The sequence below is a fragment of the Ranitomeya imitator genome, chromosome 6, assembly GCF_032444005.1.
Source record: "Ranitomeya imitator isolate aRanImi1 chromosome 6, aRanImi1.pri, whole genome shotgun sequence".
Lineage (NCBI taxonomy): Eukaryota > Metazoa > Chordata > Amphibia > Anura > Dendrobatidae > Ranitomeya > Ranitomeya imitator.
The window spans coordinates 59,678,057-59,697,868 of NC_091287.1; the positions used below are offsets into that span (position 1 = coordinate 59,678,057).

The 19,812-nt window shown below is 41.9% G+C and overlaps 1 protein-coding gene across 1 annotated transcript in view; it reads left to right on the forward strand.

Annotated features, from left to right (window-relative positions):
- Nucleotides 1-19,812, forward strand: part of ADARB2 (adenosine deaminase RNA specific B2 (inactive)) — an 808,988-nt gene that overhangs the window by 654,021 nt on the left and 135,155 nt on the right. Inside the window, exon 6 of the mRNA XM_069729698.1 lies at nucleotides 15,785-15,896. Within this exon, the coding sequence (XP_069585799.1) occupies nucleotides 15,785-15,896 (112 nt within the window). The remainder of the gene's footprint in view (nucleotides 1-15,784; nucleotides 15,897-19,812) is intronic.

Below are 19,812 nucleotides of genomic sequence, written 5' to 3' on the forward strand. Positions count from 1 at the left end.
TCATAAGGTAGATGAATTTGAGAAAATCTTTGCACCTTGGGAAGAATACAGCAGCCATACTCCATTCGCTGCTCCACCCCTATATTTACGAGTTGTTCCAGACTCAGATCGTCATTAACAAATCCCATTTATTGCATATGATTTGACTCCCTCTCGGGCACCTTCCCTCTTCCTTTCTATGACTCTGTTGTTCCCCTTACTGTTTTTATTTCTTATCTTTTATGAGTATAAAGTTTGTACTTGTATCTTTCTCAAAATACTATTTCACGGTTTGTCTTTTGAAACTTATAAAAATTAAAGGATTTGTCCATCACTCAGACAACCCTTTCTTAATCCCTATGTTGCCCTCTTGTAAAATAATAACATTTATATTCACCTCCGGTGCCGGTACCGTTCCAGAGGCATCCGCACTGACTCCCTCGGAGATCGTGTAACATTATGTCACTCGATCCCTCCAACCAATCAGCCTTGGCTTCATTCTTCTTGCCTTCGGATGTGCATCTAGAGGAAATGAGGGAGCGGCGGTCAGTAAATTCAGTGATGATTGGCCACAGGGATCGTGTGACAAAACAATATTACGCGATCTTCGAGAGAGCCAGTGCCGACACCGATGGAACGGCACCGGCACCAGAAGTGATTATAAGTGTTTTTACTTTACAAGGGGGCAACATAGAGATTGTTGTATTAGTGGACAACCCCGTTAACAGTTTAAACTAAATAAATAACGTAAAAATACTCAACAACCATGCGCCATACTACCTGGCATTACCACTTGGCTGCCTATCCTTCTATAGACTGAATATATGGTGAATCGATGTCTATAAGACGGTTTTAATGTGTTTTGGACAAACTAATATGTTTCAACATCTTCCCCCTAGTCAGGTGATTTCATAGAAGCTTTTGTGAAGTTAAAGAAAAACCTATTTGCGCTAATTTAATATCTGTTCTAGTACAACAGCTTGGCACCTGAGGCTTTTCCTCGAGCAGTTACAATGCTGTGAACTGAACACGCGGCTTTGTTATATTGAATAATTCAGGACCGAAGCCAATCTTATAAGTGTTCCTGTTGGGATAAGCTGGTGGGATAGAGTTCAGTAGGGAAGCGTCCATCTGGTTATTCATTGTCAGATGTAGTATTGACCCCACAATATTGATATGGAAGAAAACTGTGCCAAGTGCTAAGTGCAAAACATTCTCTCCATTTAGTGCACCCTGGTGAATTAATTATTCTCCTTTTTCTGCTCTGGTGAAGTATAGAGGTGATGTAACCATGGCATTCAGATGCAATTTTATATCTTTTGTTTTCTCAATCATAATGAGTTATGTATAATTTGTAATATAATCTATAGCTGAATTAAAGTGGCTGTCCAGTGATAACTAGTTACCTCGTAGGCTTGTACCCACAGGGCAGCTGATTACACTGGTCAGTGGGGGTCCCACAGGGACCCACACCAATGGGCAGCACAGAGAACTTTTATTTTATTCCTGCAAGACCCTTTTATCACCATTAAAAAATTGGAACCACGGGTTGGATACGCAACTGTCGCACTATTCATTCTCTACGGGGCTGGTGGAAATAGCCGATTGCAGTGCTCATCTCTAGCCCCGTAAGGAATGAATAAAGTACTAGTCAAGCATGGGCATTAAAGCTCCATTCTAAAAGGGAGCAAATTTCCCTATTCTGATGACTGGCATGGATCCCAAAAGTTGGACACAAACCGAGGACAGCATACATGTACCATCACAACTAGATAAGTTTGTCTCTGACCAAGCTGCGTCGGTGACTATTCGTACGGGCGGGTTCCCGGCGGCTTCTCTCCGCCCTCTGACAATGATTTTGCCTACGTGCATCTTTCAGAGACAAACATACATGCATGTGATCGCAGCCAGTGGCTGATACATTTTGCCCATGTTTTGGGCAGCATTTAATACAGGAGCTAAAAGATGGACATGGACATGAAATTCTGCACCACAACCTCATGAAAAGGTTTTTTGACTTCAACTTTAGATTTTGAAATTTTCTCTAAGTGACGAAAATAATTATACTTTATAATATAATATATATACTTTATAATGGTTATTTGTATATTGTAATTATTGTCATCAAGGGTTTCCCTCTTCTGGCAAATATATGAATTTATGTTCTTAGCTGTATCTTGCTTGTTCCATGTGAGGCTTCAGATAGGTTTATGACTTCTGAAAGAGCAGTATATTAATCATTCTTCTTCTTATCACATTTTTCAACTAAAGGGTGGGCCATTTATATGGATACACCTAAATAAAATGGGAATGGTTGGTGATATCAACTTCCTGTTTGTGACACATTAGTATATGGGAGGGTGAAACTTTTCAAGATGGGTGATGACCATGGTGGCCATTTTCAAGTTGGCCATTTTGGATCCAACTTTATTTTTTCCAATGGGAATAGGGTCATGTGACACATCAAACTTAAACCATAATGTGGTGGTGCACCATCTTGGGTGTCAAGTCCGAGCATTCCTACATGAACAGTTTCCCAGAAAGTGGATTGGTCTTCGTGGGTCAGTTGAATGGCCACCAAGGTCTCCCGATCTGACCCCCTTAGACTTTTATCTTTGGGGTCATCTGAAGGCAATTGTCTATGCTATAAAGATACGAGATGTGCAGCATCTGAAACAACGGATACTGGAAGCCTGTGCTAGTATTTCATCTGTGGTGTTGCCATTAGTGTGTCAAGAGTGGGAAAAGAGGGTTGCATCGACAATCCAACACAATGGGCAGCACTTTAAACATATTTTATAAGTGGTCATAAATTTGTAAATAACTCATGAAAGAATGATGTTACGTTAAAACCAAGCACACCTTTGTTTTTCTTGTGAAATTCTCAATAAGTTTGATGTGTCACACGACCCTCTTCCCATTGGAAAAAATAAAGTTGGATCCAAAATTGCCGAATTCAAAATGGCCGCCATGGTCACAACCCATCTTGAAAAGTTTCCCCCCTCCCATATTCTAATGTGCCACAAACAGGAAGTTGACATCACCAACCATTCCCATTTTATTTAGGTGTATCCATATAAATGGCCCACCCTGTATATATAAACTGGTTATTCTCATGGTATGCGTGAAATAATGAACCAGGAACGTTTTGATCTTTGTATTCACGCATTAAGTAAAAGGTGGAGATAACATAACTGGTTTACACTTCGTAATTAGAAAAAGACGCAAAATATGGTCAAGGTCACCTGAAAAAAGTCTGACTTCAGGAACTAATTGAACTAGAAGAATATTAATGCAGTGTTAGAGTACATTAACAGTAGCACCTTTTCTTAGATGCGTGAACTTTTTATTAGCCGTACAAGTGATTTTTTTTACTCTAAAAAGAAAAGCGAAAATGGTGCTTTGATTAATTTCCTAACATATCATTGTAGCAGTTTGGGATCCATTTTCCTAATACAGAGCTTCAAAGTCAATAGGCATAGTTGGTTAAATGATTAAACTCTTGTTGCCTGTAGTCACCGCTAGAGGGAGCTTAAAATTTTCCTGCATACTGTTTATACAGTGAACTCAACAACACAGCAGTATGCAGTAAGCTTATAAGCTGCCCTTAGTGGCAGTTGTTTTCACTGGCTAGCCCCTTACAAATTCTGCATATCTGCAGCTGCCACTAGGGGGAGCTTAGGAGCCTACTGTGTACTGGTTTACTGTACAGTTCGCTGTATAAACAGTATGCAGGATGGGCACCAGCTCCCCCTAGTGGCCTTTCTCAAGCCTCAAAATACAGCTTTGACACACAGCTCTGCATCATAGCTGTACTTTGAGCCTTGAGAAAGGCCAGATATGGCCGAAACGTTACCTTATCTTCCTAATTTTGTGATTTTTTTTCTTAATATGGAATAAAGATCTAACTTTTTAAGGGTTATCCTCTGGTGCCTCGGGATCCTTGGATATTCTACTGTTATGGGCCTAAGGCTGGGTTCCCATTGCGTTATGGGACCGCGTTTAACGGACAGCGTTGCACGGCGAAATTAACGCCGTGCAACGCGTCCGTTAACGCGCCCATTGAAGGCAATGGGAACGCGCTTCACCAGCGCGTGCCATGTTCGGCACGCGCTAGCGACGCGCCGGTGTTTCCTGGCGCGCCGCGGACGCTGCAAGCAGCGCTCGAGGCGCGCCCGCGGTCCGTTCCCCGCTCTCGCAGATCGGGGATCTGCGAGAGTGGGGACGTTACCGCGACCCCGACCGCAGCCCCATAGAAAACATTGCGTTAGCGCAATCCGCTAGCGCTAAACGGATTGCACTAACGCAATGTGACCCTAGCCTAATGGGAGGCCCTACCGAGTAAGCACAGAATTTATCAATGGTGCATAGGACTTGGGCACTGAGTACACTATTATTATTGGAGGTTTTTGTTTTTTTTTCATTTTTGTATGTTTCAACTGCACATCTGTAGCCGTTATTTTGCAGACGTGGTCTATTCTTGCTCATTATCTTGGGCTAACACATGTTATCATAGACATCTTTGGTGTTTTTATTATATTTTTAATGGCTGTGTATTATTTGTAATTTTTTTCATAATAAAGTTTCCTTTTTTTGGGGGGGGGGATGGGCTATCCTCCTTTTGCATATACTTTTCGTTTTCCAAAGCTTGCACAGTGTGGTCCATTCTAAAAGGGGTAAAAGTCCCGTCATCGCCTATTCTATGGATAGCTAATAGCTGGTTTTCTCTGGACAACTTCTGTAGCAAATCCACTTCATGTCCACGTTGGGAATTTGGAGCAATATATCAAAATAAATGGAACTCCAATCTGTATAAGAATACAGTATTCCAAGAAATGAATTAAAGGGAATCCGACAGCAGGTTTTTGCTATGTAAACTAAGGACAGCATGAGGAAGGGGATAAAACACTGAACTCAGCGATATGTCACATGTCTGGCTGTGTACCGTTGTTTACTTATATAATGATTTAATCACCTTGTGATTATCATTGATGTAACTATCAGGCACTTGCTCCACCTACTCCTGTGATAAGCAGCTCACTGTCAATAGACTCTGCTGCATTCTGCATCTAAGAATGCTGTGTCGGAACTGCAGCACTCAGTAAACTAAGAGATACATTGTTGGAATCAGGGTCTCTTTTCCGACATCATGCTGCTCTCAGATGAGGCACTAAAAGCCTGCTGTCAGATTCCCTTTAACATAGAAACATGTTAAGAAAAAGACCTTACAAGTTTACATATTTTTATAATTTCACAATGTTGGAGTCTAGCGATGAAACTTCCATTCAAGCTACAAATATTTTAACTTTTGAATTTTTTTTTTAATCATTGATATTTCATTGGTCAAAGAACTGTAGAGGTGACTAATACTAGTGTAGTCCTGCAGTCTGCCATACTATTTGGGTCTTCTGACAATACGATCATTCTCATACAAATGATATTCTGGGTTTTTTATATACCGGTATATAAAACTAATCTGCCCTGTAGTACAAACATGGCATCATTACTGAATAAAACATGTGACTATTAGAATACTTAATACATTCAAATATCACAGTGTAGCAAAATCCCATTTCTTTGTATCTCTTCTGTAGTGTACGCTCCCACCGATATGCAAATCTAACCTTTCAGATACTTTACCCAATAAACCCAGAGGCCGTAGCTGAATAAAAATGTTTACTAAAGGGCTTTCTTTTGTATAATCTATTGATTTAATATCTTTTTGACAAGAGTGGAATGCCAGTATTACCCAGAAGGCTACTGATGAGGATCTCAGCACATTTGTTCTATATATATATTATTTAGCACAGAGGCACAGACAATGGGCAAAATGGAGCATATGTCGGGTTTATAATTGCTGATAATCTCCGGCATGTTTGTACTGGAATTATTTACTTAGTAGATACTTATGACAAACTGGGAAAAATAGATATAGACAGTTCCAAATGTGCAGAGAGTATGAGAATGGGGAATACTGCTGCTGGATATGCCTTTGGCATTGTCATGTATTAGAAACATTTGACTAAGATTTTTTTTTCCATCTTAAAATTTGCAGATATGAACTGGTTAGTGAAAGGGAACCTGTTACCCCGAAAATCGCGGATGAGGTAAGCCCACCAGCATCAGGAGCTTATGTACAGCATTCTGTAATGCTGTAGATAAGCCCCCGATGTTGCCTGAAAGATGAGAAAAAGATGTTAGATTATACTCACCCAGGGGCGGTCCCGCTGCTGGTCAGGTCGGATGGGCGTCTCCGGTCCGCTGCGGCGCCTCCTATCTTCTTTCCATGACGTCCTCTTCTGATCTTCAGCCACGGCTCCGGCGCAGGCGTACTTTGTCTGCCCTGTTGAGGGCACAACAAAGTACTGCAGTGCGCAGGCGCCGGCAAGGTCAGAGAGGCCCGGCGCCTGCGCACTGCAGTACTTTGCTCTGCCCTCAACAGGGCAGAGCAAAGTACGCCTGCGCCGGAGCCGTGGCTGAAGATCAGAAGAGGACGTCATGGAAAGAAGATGGGAGGCGCCGGAGCAGACCAGAGACGCCCATCTGACCTGACCAGCAGCGGGACCGCCCCTGGGGGAGTATAATATAACGTCTTTTTCTCCTCTTTCAGGTAACATCGGGGGCTTATCTACAGCATTACAGAATGCTGTAGATAAGCCCCTGATGCCGGTGGGCTTACCTCACCCGCGATTTTCGGGGTGACAGGTTCCCTTGAAGTATATTTTATCTTGTGTTACATCCTGTTTCGTGCAGTTGCCAAAATAGTCTCCAGCATTGTACAAGATTGTCATCGCTCACATACAGAATGGCAGTGGCGTACCGCTAATGGTGGCAGGCCACACAATATGGGGCCGTGAGCTGGGGGGGCCCGATGGCAGCGCCCGCACCGGACCCCTCCGGCCATCATCATGAACAATAATGATGGAGAAGGGAGTATCAGCTGACGGTTCCTCTCACATCATTCTTGCTCAGCGTCTGACGTCTGAGTGCAGCGGGCATGATGATGTCATTACAGCGCACCCGCTGTACTTAGATGTGCCGCACTTCGCACCACAAGTTCAAGAGACCGGAGCATCGGGTTGAATGAGGAGAGGCGAATATTATATTCTTTTTTTTAATTTTAAATCAGTGACTGGTGGCCATAATAGAGCATGGAAGACCATAGAGAGAGCATTATATTGTATGGAGGACCATGGGGAGAGCATTATATTGTATGGAGGACCATGGGGAGAGCATTATATTGTATGGAGGACCATGGGGGTGCATTATATTGTATGGAGGACCATGGGGAGAGCATTATATTGTATGGAGGACTATAGGGAGAGCATTATATTCTATGGAGGACCATGGGGAGAGCATTATATTGTATGGAGGACCATGGGGGTGCATTATATTGTATGGAGGACCATGGGGAGAGCATTATATTGTATGGAGGACCATGGAGAGAGCATTATATTGTATGGAGGACCATGGGGGTGCATTATATTGTATGGAGGACCATGGAGAGGTCATTATATTGTATGGAAGACCATAGAGAGAGCATTATATTGTATGGAGGACCATGGGGGTGCACTATATTGTATGGAAGACCATAGAGAGAGCATTATATTGTATGGGGGACCATGGGGGTGCATTCTATTGTATGGAGGACCATGGGGAGAGCTTTATATTGTATGGAGGACCATAGGGGGTGCATTATATTCTATGGAGGACCATGAGGAGTGCATTATATTGTATGGAGGACCGTAGGGAGTGCATTATATTGTATGGAGGACCATGGAGAGAGCATTATATTGTATGGAGGACCATGGGGAGAGCATTATATTGTATGGAGGACCATGGGGAGAGCATTTTATTGTATGGAGGACCATGGGGAGTGCATTATATTGTATGGAGGACCATGGGGAGAGCATTATATTATATGGAGGACCATGGGGAGAGCATTATATTGTATGGAGGACCATGGGGGTGCATTATATTGTATGGAGGACCATGGAGAGATCATTATATTGTATGGAAGACCATAGAGAGAGCATTATATTGTATGGAGGACCATGGGGTGCACTATATTGTATGGAAGACCATAGAGAGAGCATTATATTGTATGGAGGACCATGGGGAGAGCATTATATTGTATGGAGGACCATGGGGGTGCATTATATTGTATGGAGGACCATGGGGAGAGCATTATATTGTATGGGGGACCATGGGGGTGCATTCTATTGTATGGAGGACCATGGGGAGAGCTTTATATTGTATGGAGGACCATAGGGGGTGCATTATATTCTATGGAGGACCATGAGGAGTGCATTATATTGTATGGAGGACCATAGGGAGTGCATTATATTGTATGGAGGACCATGGAGAGAGCATTATATTGTATGGAGGACCATGGGGAGAGCATTATATTGTATGGAGGACCATGGGGAGAGCATTTTATTGTATGGAGGACCATGGGGAGTGCATTATATTGTATGGAGGACCATGGGGAGAGCATTATATTGTATGGAGGACCATGGGGAGAGCATTATATTGTATGGAGGACCATGGGGAGAGCATTATATTGTATGGAGGACCATGGGGAGAGCGTTTTATTGTATGGAGGACCATGGGGAGTGCATTGTATTCTATGGAGGACCATGGGGAGTGCATTACATTCTATGCAGCACTATGAAGAGTGCATTATAAGATTTTGAATATTATGGGGAGAGCATTATACTATATGGAGAGCCACGGGGAGTGTATTGCATTCTATGGAGGACCATGGGAAGTGTATTATATTCTATGGAGGAGTATGGAGAGGGCATTATATTATATGGAGAACCATGGGGAGAGCATTATATTATATGGAGGACCTTAGAGAGAGCATTACATTATATGGAAGACCATGGGGAGTGCATTATACTATATGGAGGACTATGGGAAGTGCAGAATACTATATGGAGGATTATGGGGGTGCATTATACCATATGGAGGACTATATGGGGCCCATTATACAAAATGGAAGGCTATGTTGGGGCCATTATAATATTTGGAGAGTTATGTGGGAGTCATTATACTGTATGCATGTGGAGGCTAATGTGGAGGAACTCACCATGGGGGTATCACACTTTTGTTGGCATTCTAGTTTATGAGGGAAATGAGAAAGAAATCTATTACTTCAGCAGGAGCAAACTTACTTTGTATAGGCCCGTGCACGTGCCCGAACATGTTGCCAATAAAAACATCAACTTTTCCATCAAAAAACAAGACCTCACATGACTCTATGGACCAAAATATGGAAAACTTATAGCTCTCAAAATGTGGCAACACAAAAAAATATTTTTTGCAATAAAGAGCGTCTATTAGTCTGTGACGGCTGTCAATCATAAAAATCCACTAAAAAACGCTATAAATAGTAAATCAAACCCCCCTTCATCACCCCCTTAGTTAGGGAAAAATAATAAAATTGAAAAAATGTATTTATTTTCATTTTCCCATTAGGGTTAGGGCTAGGGTTGGGGCTAGGGTTGAGGATAAATTTAAGGCTAGGGTTAGGGTTAGGGCTAGGGTTAGGGCTAGGGTTAGTGTTAGGGCTAGGGTTAGGGTTAGGGCTAGGGTTGGGGCTAGGGTTGGGGCTAGGGTTAGGGTTTCAGTTAGAATTGGGGGTTTCCACAGTTTAGGCACATCAGGGGCTCTCCAAACGCGACATGGCATCCGATCTCAATTCCAGCCAATTCTGCGTTGAAATAGTAAAACAGTGCTCCTGCCCTTCCGAGCTCTCCTGTGCACCCAAACAGGGGTTTACCCCAACATATGGGGTATCAGCGTACTCAGGACAAATTGGACAACAACTTTTGGGGTCCAATTTCTCTTGTTACCCTTGGGAAAATACAAAACTGGGGGCTAAAAAATAATTTTTGTGGGAAAAAAAATAATTTTTATTTTCTCGGCTCTGCATTATAAACTGTAGTGAAACACTTGGGGGTTCAAAGCTCTCACAACACATCTAGATAAGTTCCTTAGGGGGTCTACTTTTCAAAATTGTGTCACTTGTGGGGGGTTGCAATGTCTAGGCACATCAGTGGCTCTCCAAACGCAACATAGCTTCTCATCTCAATTCCTGTCAATTTTGCATTGAAAAGTGAAACGGCGCTCCTTCCCTTCCGAGCTCTGCCATGCACCCAAACAGTGGTTTACCCCCACATATGGGGTATCAGCGTACTCAGGACAAATTGCACAACAATTTTTGGGGTCCAATTTATTTTCTTACCCTTGGGAAAATAAAAAATGGGGGGCAAAAAGATCATTTTTGTGAAAAAATATGATTTTTTATTTTTACGGCTCTGCATTATAAACTTCTGTGAAGCACTTGGTGGATCAAAGTGCTCACCACACATCTAGATAAGTTCCTTAGGGGGTCTACTTTCCAAAATGGTGTCACTTGTGGGGGATTTCAATGTTTAGGCACATCAGGGGCTCTCCAAGCGCAACATGGCATCCCATCTCAATTCCAGTCAATTTTGCATTGAAAAGTCAAATAGCACTCCTTCCCTTCCGAGCTCTGCCATGCGCCCAAACAGTGGTTTACCCCCACATATGGGGTATCGGCGTACTCAGGACAAATATTACAATTGTAAAAATTGTTAAAAGTTGGAAAATTGCGAAATTTTCAAAATTTTCTCCAAATTTTCATTTTTTTCACAAATAAACACAGGTAATATCAAAGAAATTTTACCACTATCATGAAGTACAATATGTCACGAGAAAACTGCCAGAATCATCAGGATCCGTTGAAGCGTTCCAGAATTATAACCTCATAAAGGGACAGTGGTCAGAATTGTAAAAATTGGCCCGGTCATTAACGTGCAAACCACCCTTGGGGCTTAAGGGGTTAATAAAGGGGATGGGGGAACTACAATACCCAGAGAGATTAGCAAACATAGGATTATTTAGTCTAGAAAAAAGACAACTGAGGGGCAATCTAATAACCATGTATACGTATATAAGGGGACAATACAAATATCTCTCTGAGGATCTGTTTATACCAAGGAAGGTGACGGGCACAAGGGGGCATTCTTTGCGTCTGGAGGAGAGAAGGTTTTTCCACCAACATAGAAGAGGATTCTTTACTGTTAGGGCAGTGAGAATCTGGAATTCGTTGTCTGAGAAGGTGGTGATGGCGAACTCAGTCAAGGGGTTCAAGAGAGGCCTGGATGTCTTCCTGGAGCAGAACAATATTGTATATTAGAGTTATTAGGTTCTTTAGAAGGACGTAGATCTGGGGATTTATTCCGACGGAATATAGGCTGAACTGGACGGACAAATGTATTTTTTCAGCCTTGCTCTAACTATGTTACTATGTTACTAATTCCTTTAAACACTCTCAGGTATTCTGTTTTTTTTTAACTAAAATCATGTTTTGTAGTATACTGCATTCCCTGCCTTGGCTTTTATACAGCCTGTGATAGGCTGTGTTATACTATTGTGCTATGCTATGTATTAACTGCAAGGATTTTTTAGGAAGCCCACCCAATCAATTCTACGTCATGTAAGCCACCGCTGGCTGATGCAATCTTCTGCATTGTGCTAAATAACAGCAGGCACTTTTGACAATTTTCGCAAATCAAATCGCAAGTAGTTTGATATTGACCTCAATGACAGTTTTGCCCTCCTTCATCCCCGACATGAAGACTTGGCACATATCAGAGTTTTCATATCAAGTTCAGATTTATTGCTTTCATGAAGTCTATCTTGTGTATGGTTTTTGCCCATCTTTGATAGTATGCCGTTCATCTGTATACCCCACAAGCCTGCAAGCGCTGACGATTCACCCAATGTACGCAGCAGTCCTTTGGCAGCTACAAGTGCTCCTGGCAGTCAGCAAACAGCCATTGATGAATCGCTTCTTTCTGTTCCTTCTGTAAAACATTTAGATAAAACAATGTTGAAATAATGAAGTCCTGGAGGAAAATGTCTCCTCCGGCTTATTTATTTATCTCCCTTGCTGACCTTTTCTGCCTAGTGCCCCTGTTACATTACTTCTATTCTCTGTATGCTGTGCGAACGCTGCGATGAATGAACCTGGATAATTCGAATGGGGATGAATGTATTAGAAATCCCAACACAGATATTTAGTGGGCAAATTTATTTATAAAACTAAAACAGCTAAAATTGCTTATTTGCATGCAGAGTCTTCAAACACACCTGTTGTATTACAGAAATTCCGTAGATAAACACGATCTTTCTGCCTTCATCCCTTGCAAGATGTTAAAGGGACACTGTCACCTGAATTTGGAGGGAACAATCTTCAGCCATGGAGGCGGGGTTTTTGGGTGTTTGATTCACCCTTTCCTTACCCGCTGGCTGCATGCTGGCTGCAATATTGGATTAAAGTTCATTCTCTGTCCTCCGTAGTACACGCCTGCGCAAGGCAAGATTGGCCTTGTGCAGGCATGTACTATGGAGGACAGAGAATGAACTTCAATCCAATATTGCAGCCAGCATGCAGCCAGCGGGTAAGGAAAGGGTGAATCAAACACCCAAAAACCCCGCCTCGATGGCTGAAGATTGTTCCCTCCAAATTCAGGTGACAGTGTCCTTTTAAGACTAGGCTTGAGCAAAACGGATCGTACAAATTCAAAAGTCGCTGACTTTTGGCAAAGTCGGGTTTCATGAAACCCGACCCGATCCTAGTGTGGGATCGGCCATGTGGTCGGCGATCTTCGCGCCAAAGTCGCGTTTCGTATGACGCGTTTGGCGCCATTTTTTCAGCCAATGAAAGAGCGTGGGCAGAGTGATGACATAGGTCTGAGGGACGTGGACGCCTATCGCCATCTTGTCGCTTGTGCGCTGTAGCGATTTGCAATGTGTAACACCAGCTTTTCTGTTCAGGGACGGAGGAGAGAGAGAGAGCGAGAGAGAGAGAGAGAAAAATTTCCCATTGACTTTGCATTGGGTTTCGTGTTTCGGTCGATCCCCGACTTTCCGCCATAATCGGCCGATTTCACTCGACTCGACTTTTGAGATAGTCGGGTTTCGCGAAACCCGACTCGACCCTAAAAAAGTAAAAGTCGTTCAACCCTAGTTAAGACAATTATTGGCCGCACATGTAAGTGAATATGCCAAAGAATTGTCCAGATTCTCATGCTCTGTGCAATTTGCCAACCATTCTTTCTCGGTGGAAGCTTCATCTTCATTAGCATTCTGCCAGCACTATAAGTGCAGGAAATTCCTTTCTCTCATTTCCCAGAATGCATTGCACTTACCATTGTCTAATGGCTTGCCTGCCCTGAATATAGAACCTGGCTCTCTTGTATATCATTTCACAGACAGGCGAGCAGGAGCAGAAAGACAAAGACTTGCTAACACTTCCTTTAATCCATAGTTAATCTTTGCTTGACTGTATTCTCATTGAAGAGCATTACAGTGAGCAGGGATGCACAGACAGCCCAGGACCCAACATGATGGCTGCCGCACTACAGTAAATGTGTAGGGAATCGGTGATAACTTGTTGATGATTGGTGGATGGCCACTGAAACCGCATCAATCACTAGAACGAGGCTTTTAGAATGGAGCGCCAGGGGTCCTGACCGCCCTGCCCTCCATGCATTACCTATAGGAGTGCACTTCACTTTCTCCCGCAGCCTAATAGAGAATGAATGGCACATCATTCAGGTAAGGTAGGGCAAAATTCCTCGATCTGCAGATAGGTTCGAGATTTGGAGCTCAGATACCTATCATTCAGCAAGTTACCCCTATTGATTGGATAAGTATTAGGACAGACCCTGTAAGGTGGCATTGGGCCTCTTACCTATGGGTCCATATGTAGTCATGGGCGAACCTGAACGGTAAAATTCAGGGTCTGTATCGAACACCTAGTGTCCTTGCATGAAGCCCGAACATGGACTTCTCCAGTAAGGCAGCCGGTAGCTCAGGCGTTTCTTACACTGTCATCTGTGTGACAGCGCAAGAAACACCGGTTCTGATCGGCGTTACGTTTGTTACCGCCGGTCAGAGTGCAGGCATTCCCACGCTGTCACACAGATCACAGCGTGTTTGTCAGCAGCTCTGACCAGTGTTAAAAAGGTTACCACTGGTCAAAGGCATCTGCTGATGAGATTACTACTCTCATCATTGTAAGCCTGTTCTCACTGATAGCAGTGAAAGCAGGTACACAATGATGGGAGTATTCACCAGCTGGTGCCTGTGCAATAAATAAAACAAAAAATGGTATGGGGTCTATTATTGACAGCCAGCACAGGCAAAACCGACAGCTGCGGGCTGCAGCTCCAAGCTGTCAGCGTGATCTTGACTGGTTAAATAAATAATTTAAAAAAAACGGCATGGAGCCTCCCTCATGTTTGACAACCAGCCAAGCTGCAGCAGATATCTGTGGGCTGGTATTCTCAGGCTGGTAAAGGGCCATGGATATTGCCCCCCAGGCAAAAAATAGCAGATGCCCCAGAGAAGGCACATCTGTTAAGTGCGCCAGGTCTGGCGCTTTGCGTGGCTGTTCCCACTTGTTCTGGTGCGATGGCAAGTGGGGTAATAGTTGTGGGGTTGATGTCAACGTTGTAATGCCAGCTGACATCAAGCCCACAGGTTAGTAATGGAAAGGCGTCTATAAGATGCTCCCATTACTAATCACATAGACATTGTAATACGGACACAGCAAGAATAAAGTCCTTTGTTTGAAATAAAAATTACCTGCCCTCTTTTACCCATTTACTTTTAATAAAGAAAAACAAACCCCAGGACTTTTTTGTATTATTTATTTATTGCAAAGACACCGGCTGGTGAATTCACCCACCATCGCACACCTGGTCATCGTACACCTGCTCTTGCTGATTTCATCAAGACCAGGTATATGATGAAGAGAGTAGTACTCTCATCAGCAGATGCCTGTGACCGGCAGTAACCTTTTTACCGCCGGTTAGAGCTGCTGTCACACACCAAAAAAAACCTAGGCCTCAGTGCATCATGAATGGCATTGTTCATGCTGTTCTTGGTGAGAGGACATCCTGAACTCAATTTCTCCTGGCGCGTGCCTATCATTGAATCCAGGGCATCTGAAAAGTGTTGTGCACCTCAACACAAATCTTTCTCCTGTTGTGGAGTAAGATTTGTTGCATATGGAACAGGACAGCTAATCATAAATTTGACGAGCGGGGAATCACCACATACCCGTCCCACCCCAGCCCTGCCCACTTTGTCAGATCTAGGCGGAGGTGGCATGAGAACACCACAAGTCACAAAATTATTGAGTCGCCTCATGTTGATCCAAACTGTAGCATAACATAGGAAAGGAGACTCTGATGCCAGCTATGTATCACTTAGTTTGCTGGGTGCAGCAGTTATAACACAATCAGAGTTTTTAGATGTAGCATGTAGCAAAGCTCACAAAGCTGTCTCTGCCCACACCACAGCTGACTCCACCCACACCAGGCTCTCTGTGTACATTGTCTATTAACAGTGTGCTGCTTATTACAAGAGAAGGCGTGGTTGGCCTTGTATGAGGCAGATAGTCTGTGCAGTGATAATGTCCTGGTAATAAAACATTTATTGTATGTGAACAACAGCACACAGCCTAAAAAGTGACACATCCCTAAAATCTTTGAGTCATCCAGATCTTCCTAATACTATTTATAAGATGCAGTAATTGAGAAAGGGATGCTAAACCAAAGCTTAATATAGTTGTTGTGCAGTTGTCTGTAATCTATTGTTCCCTGTATGCAAATATTTCAGGTTTGGGAGCTTTTTAGACTCAGCTACTTTTGCAGGCAGCGAGAGCTGTAATTCATAGCCATATTTGTTTGTGTTCTAGGAATTTGCAGATTCCATATATCAGCTGGTAATACAAAAGTTCCAGGGGCTTACCGAAAACTTCTCCGTGTGCTCACGTCACAAAGCCCTAGCAGCAATCATCATGACCAGAGGTAAGATTATTTTTCTACTGTGATTTATCATGCTGAAGTTTACTGTATATAGTGATCTCATTATCACATCTTCAAGACAATTTTTCCAATTTAAATAGAATTGTGAGCGCGAAATGTCTTCTCAATCTATTGAAACATGAAAAAGTGCCTGAGTCACATTCTTTTTTGTGTAATACCTATTAAAAGTGTATTTTTTACATTCATAAGTAAAGTGTAGTTATATGGTCGGTATTCTCTGCACAGGACATACTGCAACTAAAGAACATTGTTAACATAAACCCCTCGAACTGCCTCAACCAGATATTCAACAGCAACTTGCTCCTAGTTTCAGACTTTTCTTGCAAATGTGTCTCTCCCAGCAATACAACCTGGATGTGAGGTCCCTCCATGTCCATATAGTGCACATATATCAGCACCACTTCATTCCGGTACTGATTTCTCCTTCTTCAGCCCATGATGGATATTTTCTGCTTGGTAGCACACCGCTTTGGGTTCCATAGTGCCGGTCAGTCCTCTCTGGTTGTGAACAGGAGCTATGTGAGTTTCCTTAGCCTCCGGGATGGCGGGCTCGACTTATGAATGGCCATGCTGTCGAGACATCACCTGGGCATGGCACACCGCACAGAAGACATCACACCAGGCCGGCCAATCAATCTATGCACTGGGGAGCATTGACGTTCCGAAAATTGAAGCTGCTCGTGTCCTCAGCTAAAGAGCACTGACATTGACTGTGAAACTACATTGCGTGAAGCGATCCGCTCATCTCTAGGCCTGATAGATACTGATGTTGTGAAGCGTGCCGTTTTCCATTACATTCCACTGCAGATGGTCCTTTTTCCTATCTGCATGCTAATTCACTACGTGTGATTTTCCACTGCAGACTCTATGTAAACTTTTATTTCTGTTTCCACAGCATGTGTGGTCTGCCCTCTCTGAAGACCTAGTTGCTTTCCTCGCTATCCATACTTTCACCTCATTGGTGCAACCTCCTCCCCTTGTATCATTAACTTAGGTCTAGGGAAGAACAAAGAGGAGTACTTAAAACATATCTTTAAAAAGGTCTGTCAATAGGATCAACCCTTCTAAGCCAACTGTATGGGTTTGTAGGTTACAGAAAGTTGAATAAAATTATACTATGATATCTGCCATGATTACCCTGGAAATATCACCTTTCATTTAAAATAAGCTCTGGGGGAAAATTATAAGTGAGATCTATGTCCCACCTATAGATCGTAACAGGTTATTTACATATTAAGAAAAATGTGGATTTCTCTAGAATAAGACATCAGATCGCAGATATCAAGGATATCATTGTATTCGGTTTCCTATGACCTACATCCCATATAGACGACTTAGGAGGGTTGATACTATTGACAGATTCCCTTTAAATTTACATCTGTCACAAGATTTGGCTGATATAAAATACGGTCACCCCCTTTCAGGGCTAATATACATCATTCTATAATTCTGTATAAGTGCCCTCAACATGACCTGCAAGAAAAAAAAACCCTTTTATTATACCCACCTGCGCAGGCGTTCTTCTCTGATCTGACGAGGGCAGAATAATGTACTGCAGTGCGCATGCACTGGGGCTCTTTGAGCTTTCCCGGCGCCCGTGTGCTGCAGTGCTTTGGTCTGCCCTCGTCAGATGAGAGAAGAACGCCTGCGCAGGAGCGCGATGTCTGGGAGACTGTGTGGGTGACGTAGGGAGGCGTCATCCACATGAAGCAAGCAGGAGGACGGCATCGAAAGAAGATGGGAGGCGCCGGACCAAGACCAATGACGCCCCTCGAGCCAGACCGCCCTGCAGGTGAGTATAATAAAAGGGTTTTTTTTTTCTTGCAGGTCATGTTGAGGGCACTTATACAGAATTATAGAATGATGTATATTAGCCCTGAAAGGGGGTGACCCTATTTTATATCAGCCAAATCTGGTGACAGGTTCACTTTAACTATTCTAGACCTTAGTTACCCCATAAACATACGACATCGTAATTAACTCTTGTGGGTTTTGGGTATAATAAAAGAGGTTCCTTTTGTCTCTATGAGACAGACAGGCACATAGATAGCTACTGTAGATAGATAGATAGATAGATAGATAGATAGATAGATAGATAGATAATATATAGATAGATAAAAAGATAGATAGATAATATATAGGTAGATAGATAGATAGATAGATAGCTACTGTAGATAGATAGATAGATAGATAGATAGATAGATAGATAGATAGATAGATAGATAATATATAGGTAGATAGATAGATAGATAGATATGATATTGATAGATATGAGATAGATAGATAGATAGATAGATAGATAGATAGATAGATAGATAGATAGATAGATAGATAGATAGATAATATATAGATAGATAAAAAGATAGATAGATAGATAGATAGATAGAAGATAGATAGATAGATAGATAGATAATATATAGATAGATAAAAAGATAGATAGATAATATATAGGTAGATAGATAGATAGATAGATAGCTACTGTAGATAGATAGATAGATAGATAGATAGATAGATAGATAGATAGATAGATAGATAATATATAGGTAGATAGATAGATAGATATGATATTGATAGCTATGAGATAGATAGATAGATAGATAGATAATATATAGATAGATAAAAAGATAGATAGATAGATAGATAATATATAGGTAGATAGATAGATAGATAGATAGATAGATAGATAGATAGATAGATATGAGATAGATATAGTAACATAGTAACATAGTAACATAGTTAGTAAGGCCGAAAAAAGACATTTGTCCATCCAGTTCAGCCTATATTCCATCATAATAAATCCCCAGATCTACGTCCTTCTACAGAACCTAATAATTGTATGATACAATATTGTTCTGCTCCAGGAAGACATCCAGGCCTCTCTTGAACCCCTCGACTGAGTTCGCCATCACCACCTCCTCAGGCAAGCAATTCCAGATTCTCACTGCCCTAACAGTAAAGAATCCTCTTCTATGTTGGTGGAAAAACCTTCTCTCCTCCAGACGCAAAGAATGCCCCCTTGTGCAAAGATAGATAGATAGATAGATAGATAGATAGATAGATAGATAGATAGATAGATAGATAGATAGATAGATAGATAGATCTGGGATTGATAGATATGAGATAGATGATAGATGATAGATAGATAGATAGATAGATAGATAGATAGATAGATAGATAGATAGATAGATAGATATGAGATAGATGATAGATGATAGATAGATAGATAGATAGATAGATAGATATGAGATAGATGATAGATGATAGATAGATAGATAGATAGATAGATAGATAGATAGATAGATAGATAGATAGATAGATGGATGATAGATAGATAGATAGATAGATAGATGATAGATAGATGGTTTTTGATATTTTCTGAAAGAAATGAATCCATGTCATTTTTTATTTAATTTCCTTTTATTTGGCTTCAATTTCTAAGTATGATTTACCACTGTCATCAGAATACCCTGACAATATCAGAATTGAATTTTTCAGGGCAGGGGAAAATAATAAATGCCATCCATTTCCACTTAATCTTGATTTACAATGTTTCTCCCTTTAACAACCATAAAATACTCCTCAGTACAGCTCGTCGTGTCTGTGATACAGTGTATTGTAATAAATGTTTGGTGGGTAAAGTAAAAGTAATGAATATTGATTATTAGGATGATTGGTGATTTATAAGATGCTGCCTGGATTTATGGGGTCGGTAATATGATTGGAAGAGAACTGTAATGAATGTCCAGTGTGTATCTGTGAATCTCGGCCCTTTCGTATAACTGTTCTAAATACACAAAGAAAAGACATGATTCGTATGGATTGAGGGATTCTCTCTTCTCTTGATTTTCATTTGGAACAACGCTTCTTTTTCCATGGGCTAAGTACTACATCCTATTAC